Below are 14,048 nucleotides of genomic sequence, written 5' to 3'. Positions count from 1 at the left end.
TCAATTATCTGATATTCATCTATCTTATAATTATAAACGTATTTTGTCTTAATAAATAACGATGCATTTTTTAGGTCTACTTTAGATTAGGCTGATAAGTCAAATTGTTCCTATATTAATTAAATTTAAATGCATCTCTCTTTTATGAATAAGAAAAACATTAACTAAAACATTATTTTAAATAGATATTTTTTAAACGATATGATACATGTTGGGTGGAAGAATTTTTTTAATGGTATATTACATAAATATAATGAAACAATAATAAATCCGGATATTTTACATATTATTATATTATATCTATATAATATTATATAGATATTACTAAGCAATTTGATAGCAGAAGAAAAAACTACAAATAAATATATTAAAATCATTTTTTTTTATTTTTTATACTAAAGAAAATGAACAACTAAATTATATACATGCATGTTAAACCAAAGGTCGATTTCAAACATTCCTATTGTAATATATAAATTACTAAGAAAACACTAAAATTTATATTTAAATTATTAGTAATATTTCATCTACAAATACAATTTATTTCAAAATTATTTACAGTCTTGCAATACGAATAAAGCACGTATTTTATTTTTAATTAAATAAATATATTAAGAAAGTTATACTTCATTTTATATAAACTCTATTAATATTTTTTATTTTTATTTTATGAATTGTACAATATTTAAAAAATTCTAATTTTAATTAAATAGGCCCATGGTAAATTTTATAACAATATTAAGAGTTAATATATAAGATAAACATCTTTTGAACATCGAAAGTATCAGAAAAATAAATAATATTACAAAAGTTTAAAAAGAGTCCAAATGCAATAAAAGTTATGGCGTAAAATAATAATTTCCAATAACGAAATAGTTTATGAAATAATCTTAATTTTACTCATAGTAAAAAAAATTTAATACCTTTCACAATTATTCATGTAACTACTATTGTTTATTTAATAATAGCTGTCAAAAAAGGTCTTAAAAAATAATAACATTTCATCATTATTAAAGTCAATTATCTAAAACTAAATCCTTGTTCTACTTGAACTACTTAACTTACATAGAAAGTAACGAGTATTTAAAATCACATTGGCAAGTTGTTATGAGATATTTCACTATAATTATTGAAGTGAAACTTCTTTACTTTGAGAGTAAAATTTCAAGGTCGCGTCATGACAACACCATCACGTCACGTAAGGCGACGATTTTGGTATTTTTGAATATTGTCAAAGAAGTTTCATTTCTGACACATGTGCTCGGGACACACGCTTTTTTAAAGACCTCCGCCTACATTTGGGGTTTTCACGAAGTAAGTGACGAGCGTTCCTTTTCCCTTCACGTATGTTGGTCCACGACACTCACAGGTATAGCCTGCGTTCATTAAAACCCTGAAAAATATTGTTATTACTTGCGTTGTCGTACATTTACTACGAACTTACAAAATGAAAAAATACGCCTAGTAGATTTGTAAGGCAAAAATGTGTTGTCACATATTATCCTAAAAATGTTAGGCGCTAAGATTTTCAGTAAGTTTTTATATTTTGTCCATTTTTAATCCTAATAATTATGTACAAAGAAAACAGTTCCGAGAAACGAAGGTTTTAACTTTTAATTCTAAGATTCAATACGAATTACGATGTATCAAATACAACTAAGCATTACCATACAACTAAAAACGTACATAAATTAATTTCGAAGATAATAAAAAAAAATCGTATTCATTTAATCTCAAATTTGTTTCACATAACTTACTTAGCAGTATCCTCAGTGACCTGAATCCTGCCCATCACTCCTGTAGAATCCATTCTCGACGCTACATTCACTGTGTTGCCCCAAATATCATATTGGGGCTTCTGAGCACCAACCACTCCGGCTATCACGGGGCCGTGGTTTAGACCTGTAAAATAATAAAGGTACCAGGTATTGTTAAATAAATCGGACGTTATAACACCTTGTCTCGTTATTTTATTGCCATAACCCAAAATCTGGCAAAAAGGTTATAAAAGATGTGTTTCTTCTGTAGCAAGTTTATTTACTCTATATTACTCGATAGTCAGAAATCTTACTTATTGGGTATAGTGGTTACCAAACTGAATCATTCTATGAAATTTTCATTAAGAAAATTTAATGCACAAAATGATAGATGTATATTCTATAACCATTGATGTGGTGTGGAATAATACTTATGTAAATATCGTTACTTTGAAAGCACAGTTAAAATCCATTCAATTTATATATATTAATTGTCACTATCACTAAATAATATTATTAAAAAAGTTTTGCACGTGTCTATCTATTTGTTCGAAAGAAACTCAAAAAGTATTGCCCCGATTTTCATTCTGCTTTCACGGTTTCACCAATGCGTGATGTTAAGTTTAAGACTACGCGGGAGAAGTCGCAGGCAGAAGAAAAAGTCTAGTATTTTTTAAATAAATCTACATAATACTAACCGACTCTTAACTTAAATCTCTGGAATGACTCCCTATTGATCTGTTCAAGTATTGTCATGAGAGCGATCGCAAATTCCACCAGAATTGCTACTGTGTGCTCCTCTTTTCTGTTTGCATCCTGAAACACACAACCCAGATATTTCTATGATAAAAGAAGGAAGAAAGATCGTATCTCTATGTCATTAATAAAATAAACTAATGTCTAGATCTAATGATAAAAACCTAGGTTAAATGAAAGCAAGTAAATTGCTGTTTTCACACAAAATAAACTAAGATTCTACAGGTAGGTACATTCTTAAATGATCTGGTAAATGGTTTTATGGTTAAACAAATACGAAGAATTCAATTGTTTAGTTACATGCAATAATTTAAAACATTTTTGTGGAGTAAATTATTATATTGGTAGTGAAATAATTATAGTGATAGGTATCAAAATTAACTTACAATAGGTTCCTCCTTCCCCGGTCTGAGCCCAGACGCAATCATATAAGTGCTTCCTATTGTCTTTATTTTCTCTATGCAGCTAAATTTTGGTTTGAGCAATAACTGGAAATAATATAAAACTTGATAAGTATGGCACAATTAAACTATTTAATTAAAAAAATAAATAACAATCTGAAAATAAAAGACGTTGTTCTTACCCAAAGAAATTGATAAAAAGAAATACGTAACAATTTAGACGTAAACGACTTTACATTTTATATAAGATTCTTTAGAATACCTAATACAATCTACAGTAATATTATAAAGAACTACAACTGAAGAGTTTGTTTGTTTGGTTGAACGCGCTAATCTCAGGAACTACGGGTCTGATTTGTAAATTATTTTATTGTTATATAGCCCATTTATCGAGGAAAGCTGTAGGCTAATCATCACACTAAGCCCAATATCAACGGAGTCATGCGGGTCAAACCGCGGAACACAGCTATAGAGTATAGATAGTGTAATATGCAATTTAAGTTAAAATAATACTAACCTTATCAAAATCACATATAATCTCATTGAGCAATCTCAAACATTCAAGGCCCTGTTTATTAACATCTGTTTCATCGTAAAATTCCTTATAGTTCGGTATAGATGCAAACATCACGGCTATACTTGAATAACGTTCGTGATATAGCTCGTTCTGAAAACATTACTATGTATGAATAATTGGCAAGTGTTCCTCTAGCTTGTGTTATTCTGGGATGTAAGCTGCTAAGTGGCATTGTATTATCTATGCTTGCAAGTATGATAATCCGTAAAGCGCGTCACACACGGTGAAGATACTATATTATTTTATCTTAAGATACGGTAATATTTTATATTATAGTATCTTAAGGTATCCGGTATCAGCGTTCTGACCATCATTTTTCTTTTTGTCATTGCGTACTAAGACCCCTGTAGAACCGCCATCCTGTTACAAATGACCCACAAAATTTCGGGTCAGGATACCTTAAGATACTATAATATAAAATATTACCGTATCTTAAGGGCTTGGTCTAGTAGTGCAAACAAATGCATCCTGTCATCCTATATGTAAATAATACAAATGTACTAAGGGAAAATTGCTCCACTTAATTTTTAAAAATTAAATCATTCGTATGCATAATTTAATATTCGTAATAAGTACCAAAAATGAAAATTTGAAACAATTTTCGTGAAAATTACACCGGGTGATTTTTTTTTATCAGTACACAAAATTTGCGAATACTTTCTATTGATATCTTAACTTCATGTTTATATAACTGATCAACTTTTACAAAGAAAGAAGAAAGACGAAATATAAAAAAAAATAAGCTTTCCATACAAAATGCAGAACTCTATACATTTTTTTCGACCTAAGTTTCTTAGTGAAAGTTGTTCAGTTTAACTAATAAAACGGATAAACAAATTTTGTATATAATAAAAAAATGTAATGTTTGTGTTAAATGAAAACAAAAGATATTTATTTCTGACTAGCTTCCGCCCGCGACTCCGTCCGCGCGGATGTCAGTCTTCGCGTCTTCTACAGATTTATTATATTATGTGTAATAATATATAGATTTATATTGATAAACCTAATAAATCTTTTGCTAGCATTCTGATGCTTTATCGGTTGCACTGGATTTATCTCTTTTTTTTCAATCGCTTGAATGATATAGGATGGGTCCTTGATGGGCATCGAATGCTGAAGTCTCGAATCAATCAATTCTGACAGTAGGCAATTTATGTAAAATCTTGATAATGGTCCATCATTTTATTTTGCCTAAACGTTACATACTTTTTTATATATTATATTTTTAACGAATTATTCACTCCAGTCCAAACAGCAAATAAGCAGACTTCTGCTTCTGCAACGTTTAGTTGTCCCTGAATTTAGAAAAAATAGTCATGATTCTTATCTATGACAAAAGTGTTATTTTTTGCATTGTATTTCAAATATTAATTTTTTTTAACCGCATCTTCCGCATTCATGTGTTTTGCCGGAATTAGACATTTAACTTCTAGTAGTCCCATTTTCCCTTTTTGATATGGGAGTGTATAAAGTAAATTTTTTAGATATTTCTCGTTATACTTTTAAAAAGTTATTATTGTCATTTTGCTCATTAGGTAAAGTAATTAGGATATCAGTTTTAAGTTTTTTGATACCTGCAATAATAACGTCATAATCGCCTGCACATACTTATCGATTACACCCTGTATACAATCCACCATCCACATTCATAATGTTTTCCTGTCCTCCTCTCCCTTACGCTGTTCACCGATACATTTGAAATGAGTAAATCTGCTACCACTGAAGGATGTTTCATTGTGATCAGCAAATTTTCACCACTGTTGTCGATTATTTGTTTTTCATTTTTAATCAGCAATTGGGAATCATCAGTTTTGTTTTTTGCAGATTGGTGATGTACCCTAACAATACGTCGAAAAGGGAAAGCATCAACGAATTATCGTTTTCGTCCTCTTTTTTTATTCTTCGCGTCTCTGTTACTTGTGTTTGTTTAGTTCTCAACACCCACTGAATTTTCTATGTTGTTGTGATCTTCCATTACATCTGCGTTTTGATGATGTGATGACAATCCATTCGTTTTAATATTGGTACTTAGAGTTGGTAGACTAAACTAGAAATGGCGGACTAAATTTGTCAGCGCGTCTGTAAGATCAGAATATAAAACCAACATCCTGTATTTAAGTTACAAAATTAATAATCAAACAACATGCCGCTACGTTGAAAATGACTAGAAGAAAAAATTAAAACACCTCGGATCAATTTTGGAGTAAACAAATCATTTTCCCCGTATGGGGATTTCCCCGGATGAACTTGGGAAGTTCAAGTTCTCAATACAAGTTTATATTATATTTCGTATTTCTCAAACGAAAAATAAACATTTTTGGAACTTCAAAAAAATTATATTATAAGAAAATTTATGAGCTTAGTTACTTTAGTTTTAAAGAAATATACATCCCTTTACTGACACCCCGTAAAATAAAGAAATTGTTGCCAATCGCCTTTGCAATCTATTTGGTTTCATTAACTTTATGTTCGAAGATAATTTTTTTTTCTAGTAGTTACACGCGTATTTTTTTCGTTTATTTTCCATATCGAAATCAAATGTTTAAAAATACGAATATTTGCACAAAACTAAGATAAAAATAATCAATTAACAAAAATATTAAATTTAATGAAGTAGAGCAACTTTCACTTCGGTATGAAGGAAAATCGAGCGTAGAGCACACGTCAGAACGCTCCGGCCCAAGGAGCGCGACTGAAGAAATTCGCTAGGATTTTTCCTAATTATTTTAAATATTTTTTTAATATTTAAAGAATTATCAAAATTAAAAAAAAAATTTTTTAAAGGATTAATACTCATTGGTCTTCAACCAACTCGAATAAATTAATGGAAAAAATAACTTTTAGCAGTATTTATCAATCGATTTTGTAAGGCAAAAAATGGGAAATTTAATGAATTTATAACGTTCTAATTAAGAAAATCATAAGTTTTTCGGCAATTGTGTTCAGCAGTTTTTAATAACGACTATATAAGGATAATAATGCGCTGATCAGATTGTGTAAATTGTAATCGGTTGCAACGTAGTGAGTGCACAAACTTAGCTCGAAATGTCTTTGGGGGAAATAGACTTATCTTGAAGGCCTGATTAAGGTAACATAAAGTAACTTTATAAATGTGAAAAAATTCACGCGCATTGCGTATATAACACTAATTGATAAACAAGAAAAAAAAATTCAGTTTATCATTTCATTAGCCGGGAAAAAAATGTCAAATAACTTGTTGAAAACGCAATTTTGCTAGACTGCAGCCTTAAGATAAAATATTATAGTATCTTCACCGTGTGTGACGCGCTTAATAAACATACATACATTCTTTAAAACTTTCGCCTTTATAAAATAGATAACAATAGGACATTGTTGACCAAAGAGTTAACAATTAAACGTTGTTTCGTAATTTATCTTTCGAAAAAGAGCAAACGTTATACAAATGAAAATTCTTTCAGTTTTAACATACCTTTGAAGCAACTGAGGTTAAGAAATGTTGAGCGACGTGTGCCGGTAGAATATTTTCTAAAAGTATCTGAAATTAAAAAATAAACCGTAGGGGTTTGTGGAAAATAATCTTTAGGCAGACTATTTACTCTATCACTCTATTTTTTCTACTTACTACTGTTTTCTTCTCAGTTACTTTTATTTAACACTAGCGGTCCGCCCCGGCTTCGCCCGTGGTACATGTTTACGTTTTCTCTACATAAGAACCATCCTCGTACTTCAAGGAATATAATAAAAAAAATATTATCGAAATCGGTTCAGCCGTTCTCGAGTTATGCGCTTACCAACACATTTTGCGATTCATTTTTAATGCGATAATTGATAATATTATTGTACACTAGAACTCATTAAGTACTATAATATTATTAGGTTTCAGTTTATTACAAAAATATATTTATCCAAAGGTTGTTTTCGAATAAAAGTCTCTTCAGTTTTCTAATAGATGGCGCTAGCAATAACATTCATGAGTTTAAATTTATACGGTTTGCAATATTAAATCTTGTACCGATTTTACGAAAAGAACTATTATCTAGACATAAATTGATATAACCAAACCATTAAGGTATACTGCAATAATTTATAATTTCAGGAAGAATTTACCAAAAAATGAGGCATATTTCAATTCTTTGGACTATCGTTATTTGTGCTACTAAAAATGATAATACCTACCTTATTGATACCCCTCATAGTTTCCACTTCCTCTTGCTCAAATTTCAACTTATCTTTCCACAGGAAGTCCGTGCGGGATGTGAACTCAATCTGTCTGTCCAGAATATGAAGCAACGCCGCGAGAAACACTAGTACAAGACCCGCTTTTGCTGAGTATGGTAGCATGGAAAACCTGGAAGAATATTATTTTATTTTTTGAATAAACTTCTTGAAAAATAGTTCTTTTTTGGTTTTTCACTACCCCTTCTAACAGCCTGAAGTGATTGAAACTAATGTCAATTTTCACAGAAATTTTAGATAGTAGCCGGAAAAATTGCTTATTATATTTAGTTTTAATTTTTAGAGTCAAATAACTGGAAAATATCATCTAATCACATTAGTCAAAAGTGAAAATCGATAAAATTACTTTTATCTTACAAATCTCTTCAAACATCTTAGTTACTCAGTATTTTTACCTCAAATAAATTTTGCACATCTATACTTATATTATAAAGCTGAAGAGTTTCTTTATTTGGTTCTTTGAACGCGCTAATCTTAGGAACAACAGGTCGATTTAAAAAATTCTTTCGGTGTGGTGTGAGGAAGGCTATATAGGCTATATATTTATCATCACATTAAGACCAATAAGAGCGTAGCAATGCGGGTAAAACCGCAAATAAACTTACTCAGTATCGAAATCCTTATACTGATATTGGCTGAACAATTCAGCCGAGGCAAATAGTGTTATATGAGTGATTAAAGTCAGTAACATGAACACCAATTTCAGGACAAAACCGATCCGTAGAAATACTGATATCGAGGCCAAAGTGAGAACTGAACTGTAGAGATAACTCTGAAAATAATAAGAAATTATTTGTTGAGCATAATATCAATTAATAAGGTAAGACAAATGACTAAAATATAGGTAAGTTTTCTGCAAGATAAACTGTCAAAGATGGTTAAAATGAATATGTAGAGATATTAAGTAGAGTCATAACTGTTCGCATTATTGAAGTCCCTAGTGGGGTAAGGGGCAGATGCATATACATTTGTTTCACCGATTTTCTTTAGGGACAAGTAGGTGATCAGCATTCTGTGTCCTGCCAGACCGAGACATTTTTTTTCTTCGTCTCCACCGGGAATCGAACCCAGTACGTCTCGGTTCTACGCTCACGCACCAACCCTGTGCACCAACCACTGTATTAATGCATGCATTATTTGAATGCTATTTTATTTAAAAATAGTATTATAATTCATGAGTTTATTCTAATACATTCATAAAATAATATTAAAATATCTCTATTAACTTAAACTAGATGGCGTTGTGCCTCAATTTGTTTATAATAACTTTTCTTAAATATAAAATATATAACATATCAGTGCATATTATTATGATTTTAAATAAACTAAAACAAGTAAATAAATATAATTATACTTACAGGTGCAGATTCAACATCAATGTTAATAGTTATGGGTGTTACATTCGTTGCGTTGGTATAGTTCTTCGCCCAGACTTCGCTTGGAAACTCGTGTATTAGATATGTTTCGAACTGAAATCATTTATAAATTTATATTTTTAACATCGAGTATACGTTTCTATACTGCATAACAAAGTGTACCTACATTTTCACAAATGATAGAGATTTAGCTAACTTCTCACTTTAGTTTAAAATGTAAATAAATTTCTTGTTAATAACATTTACCAAATTAATAACAGCACAGGCACCGATGAGAAGTGATGACACGATGAACATGGTTAACCGTATGTAGCAATTACTGGCTACTACCTGAAAATATAAAATAAATTAATAGAATTATTTATTAATTTGACTGAGTTAGTCATAGACTGAGGAATATTATATATATTCATTTTAAATAATTCTTCCATAGCCAAGTACATCAACAGTTTTCATACACAGTATATCTCTTGAAATTTATCAAATTACCCTTTATAGGATTATTGAAAATATGTTCACGTTGCCTCAATAAATTATGAAATTATTATATTATGTACTAGTATATTAATCATAAAAATAAATAAAAATCTCACCTGTCCCGGCTTAGCGCAATTATCAGCGTACAAATCCACATCAGAGAGTAGATGCATGCCTCTGGGTGGGAAGTTACCATCATACCATGAGAGATAGGTAAACACTACTAGTGTTATTAGAGTCGGTCCGAATGACGCGTACAGCACTACTCCCCTGAAAATTAAATTATGTTTGGTAGTTTAGTATAGAAAAACACTATTCGTAAGCAGTCGTAGAAAGTTATATACGTAAGTTAACATAGTATTTATATGAGAAAAAGTTTGGAGTTTCCGCTTGAATCATCGGCTTACGACTCTTCGTTTTTTAATTAACACATTAAAGTAATATGCATAAATTAAATTTTAAAATAATGGATATGATCTTCCGACGTTTAACAAATATCAAATTGAAGCTCAGAACTTAGTAGAGCCAGGTAGGTAGTAGATGTCAACATTTAAACTACAATTTAAAAGTAAATACAGAAATTTAATTCAAAGAAAATTGTGTTGACCACTTAATTATGTACAAACAAGACCCTCCACAGTAATTTATTCACATTCTACTTACTTCGGCAACGTCAAAAGCTGTATAAAAGCCAGTAACAGGAAGAGTGCGCAGGCGCATGCCACATAGTACTTGAACTGCGAGTCTGACTGACCGCGGTATTGACTCTCTTGCTCCCTGTTCTTGAACCAGAGGGTGATAGGGCTCATGCCTTCTGAGTTGTTACTGAAAAATATGATTGTTAAGTATCTATTTGATACGTTTTAGAAAAAATCAACATTGTCTTTAAAATAGGGATTCTGTTTAAGTTTATAGAAAATGCAAAAAAGTATAAAAAATCTCCTGACAAAATTTTGCAAAACGAAAAAAAATCGGTACCTGCAATCACAGCATGTTCTTTGTGGAAGTAAATTTTGTTCAATCATAGCCAGACTCTGAAATGAAAACATTCAAACTATTACATTTATAATTGTTACTAACATTTATACTATATATTACTAACATAAAAACACTTTGTATGACTGGTTAGTGGTTAACACTATTCATTAAATAAATTGGATAATATCAGCAAAATATAAATCAAACATACATTTATTAGTTACAAACTTTTTCAAACAAAATATACGCAGGATTAGGTTATAGGACTTACCGATATCCCAATATTCTTCGCCAAAGTAGAATCAGTAATATTTGCAAATGGTTTATCAGCACCCCAACATTCTACATATTTCGTCATTTTACTCGACGGCCTAGATCTACTAGGCACTCCTGGTGTAGCTGAAATAATATTAAAAGAAATTAAATACAGTTAACTCTAGGATAGTTAACAATTGTTAGTCACCATCCCGGACACACAGAAAATATCATCATGCCTGTACCACGTAAAATACTGAAATGAATGAATTAAGTATGTCATTGAAAAAGTGAGATACAGTCCATCGTAATTTATTTCATGACAATGTGTCTTTTAAAAACGAAGGATAAGGTAAAAAATACCAATATAAGAAAATTTTAATACAATGCAATCCACCAAACAAAGGAATTTTTCACAACAAACGTAAAATTTACCAGATGATACCAGTCCCAAAACATAACACTTCCCAAAACAAAATTCCAAAAATATCAACAAAAAGTACTCAAGTCCAATAGATCTCACAAGTAAAAACAACATATTTCTTCAAACAACATCACCCACAACTTTCAATGACCATAGAGAGCATTCACAAGAAATTAATGACAATCTCAATGATAAATACAAACTAGTGGAATCCATAGAAATTGTGCTCAACATTCTAGAAAAGATCGGTGCTGAATGCTCTCGCTGTGGTGTCGGAGTTTCAGAAGAACGATCTAAAGAAAATATTCAAGATCTATACTAGAACGCTCTAAATAATATTCAGACTAACATAATAACTGTGGCATCAAAAAACTTTTTAATTATGCTCCCCTTTCATGAAATTATCAAAGATATGGTGAATAGGTACTGTTTTATTTTATAAAATTACTGTACCTATACTCAAAAGATGTCACATTTGTATGTAAACCTATTTAAATGTAAATTTTACTATTTGTAAGAAGATGAATTCAATTACAAAGTTTACAGAATCTTACTAAAGCCGTATTTAAATTTAATAGAAGCATAAAACTTGTACTGTATTCAACTTAGTAACACGATTAGACGTCACCTTCAAGTATATTAATACATAATCCTATTTTTATATCTTATTTTTATCCACCTTGAGCCTTTTTAAAAATATCACCCCATTTTCAAAATTAGACCTAATACTTGATACCAGATGAAAAGCATTCTCTTTTAGGTGTACTTATAAGAATAGATATAACATCTAAATATGTATGTATATTTCTACATTTTATATTTAAATTTAGATTGAAATATACAACGGGAATAAATGGAGAACCTGATATTTACCTACGAAGCATTTTAAAAGGTTATCTTCACCGAAATAAATTAATTGTTTTAGACGCAAGAAATTTTTTTCAGTTACTTAGTTATTAAATAACGGAAATAAAGCATTAAGATAATTTATACGAATAAGTTTTGAAAGAGTATCTTGAGTCTTGACCATCCACATAGGACAGTTTTAGGAGCATATTTAGCATATTTTTATGTTTATTCCTTATTAATGCTGTATCAATTTCAATGTTTATCTCACCTGTACCCATGATAGGACTAATTGCTCCAATAATAGATCCACTTCTGCTCTTTGGTTTTGTAACTACATTACCATTGCCAATTGTATCGCTTGTAGCATTATTGTTTTCAAAAGCCACCACCTTTACTGATGCTCGTCTGTTTAAATCTGTAAGATTCATAATAAGATAGTTAAATTGGAGATATTTTGTCTTTAGTTTCAAAAAAGAAAGAAAATGTATTTCATTAGAAATGGACCCAGTCCTACTGATAGAAGGTATGGAGAAATATCAATAAGGGAGTAACGAATCTATTACACTTTTACTCAAACGCTGAAGGAAAACATCGTGAGGAAACCGACATGTCGAAGAATCAGTTCGACGACATGTGCCATCCGCCAACCCGCACTTTGAAAGCGTGGTGAATTATTGCCTGATCCCATAAGGGAGGCCCGTGTCCCAGCAGTGGGAACGTATATGTCTGAATCTATTTCAGTATACAATGTGTGTGTAAATTATATTATGCGCATATAATACGTGTTCGACATAGCCTTAGTAAATAATAAGATCCTATAATTGTTACAGAATTTTATTCTAATAGAATAATAGTAAAACATAAACCTATATTTAATAGTAATTTAGTTCCTTACAGTAAGTTAGAATAGATTGATAAATGATCTGATTGGGTTAATTCTAAGAGGCCTCTTGATTGAACGTTATTGTACCCACGATTGATATTGGTGACATAATAATAATAGCTTTCCGTCTGTATTCCTATCGTATTCTGTTAATTGGTTTCCGAATTTAATTTCAGATTGATAGCACTCAGAAATACTGAAATAGATACCAGTCTCTAAATAAAATTAACATTGTCTGTTTTTAATACCAAAATCTAGTTCTATAAGGAATTGCGTATTACAATGATATAGTTTTAAAACAGCAAATGTTTATGTATCTATCTGGCTTATCTCCGAAATAGACAAACTGATATCGATAGGATTTTTTCTTCCCTTAAAATATTTCACTTTTATGTAAGTAAGTACCAATAAAAAATTATCGTTTAGAATTTTCAAATTCAATTTGATGCGTCAAAAAATCACTGGTAGATAATATAAAAAGCCGTACTTAAATAGCATAGACGTAATAAGCGTTATTTCTTAATATCAATGTATAACTTTACCAGGGTTCCTCATAGACTCCGTTCTCGTAACCTTAGGAGGCTCTTGTTCGACGAAGCTGTGCTGTGAAGGCGCTGGACTAATACTATCCCGCGGTTTCGTCGGTGACACGTCTTGGTATATCGACGATACGATGCTTGCCTTCCGATCAATCGTACAGACGGAGAGACGACCGTTTTCTGATGGCTTCTGTAATAGAACATTCAGTTCGAAATTTATTTCGAAACATTTAAGAATTGGTATGCAATTAATGTTTTTCTAAATCGTACAAAAAATATTTAGAAAAGAAACGGAAGGAATATTTGGAAATGAACATATTATTGTCAAAATAAGCGGGGTCTTGGACCATAAATAAAATAAAGATATGATTTGGATTTTTTTATTATTAATATTAAAAAAAAAAAATAATAACTTCGACTATTGAAAGATAGTAATTTAAATATGTAGTAATGACACCATACTTAAATTTATAACAGTTATTAAGTCATTTTGGTTAAAATTTAACCCTTATAAAAATGTTTTCTGAAACAACCTCAATTAGGCCTCGTATAACAATT

The 14,048-nt window shown here is 30.5% G+C and overlaps 1 protein-coding gene across 2 annotated transcripts in view; it reads right to left on the bottom strand.

Moving 5' to 3' along the window:
- Positions 1-502: 502 nt before the first annotated feature.
- Positions 503-14,048, bottom strand: part of Ac76E (adenylate cyclase type 2 Ac76E) — a 209,507-nt gene continuing 195,961 nt past the window's right edge. For both annotated transcript variants that reach the window (XM_089701777.1, XM_089701778.1), the window contains 17 exons: positions 13,494-13,680; positions 12,337-12,483; positions 11,423-11,512; positions 10,812-10,939; positions 10,541-10,596; positions 10,226-10,387; positions 9,679-9,832; positions 9,332-9,415; positions 9,068-9,178; positions 8,315-8,481; positions 7,650-7,821; positions 6,943-7,008; positions 3,432-3,581; positions 2,900-3,001; positions 2,456-2,573; positions 1,758-1,902; positions 503-1,393 (listed from right to left, as the gene is read on the bottom strand). In XM_089701777.1, coding sequence (XP_089557903.1) covers positions 1,279-1,393; positions 1,758-1,902; positions 2,456-2,573; positions 2,900-3,001; positions 3,432-3,581; positions 6,943-7,008; positions 7,650-7,821; positions 8,315-8,481; positions 9,068-9,178; positions 9,332-9,415; positions 9,679-9,832; positions 10,226-10,387; positions 10,541-10,596; positions 10,812-10,939; positions 11,423-11,512; positions 12,337-12,483; positions 13,494-13,680 — 2,154 coding nt within the window. In that variant the 3' untranslated portion in view covers positions 503-1,278. The remainder of the gene's footprint in view (positions 1,394-1,757; positions 1,903-2,455; positions 2,574-2,899; positions 3,002-3,431; positions 3,582-6,942; positions 7,009-7,649; positions 7,822-8,314; positions 8,482-9,067; positions 9,179-9,331; positions 9,416-9,678; positions 9,833-10,225; positions 10,388-10,540; positions 10,597-10,811; positions 10,940-11,422; positions 11,513-12,336; positions 12,484-13,493; positions 13,681-14,048) is intronic.

The sequence above is a fragment of the Colias philodice genome, chromosome 12, assembly GCF_061535455.1.
Source record: "Colias philodice isolate Cphi_HAF_F1 chromosome 12, ilColPhil1 Martin Lab GWU primary, whole genome shotgun sequence".
NCBI lineage: Eukaryota > Metazoa > Arthropoda > Insecta > Lepidoptera > Pieridae > Colias > Colias philodice.
This window is presented reverse-complemented; position numbering and strand designations above follow the sequence as displayed.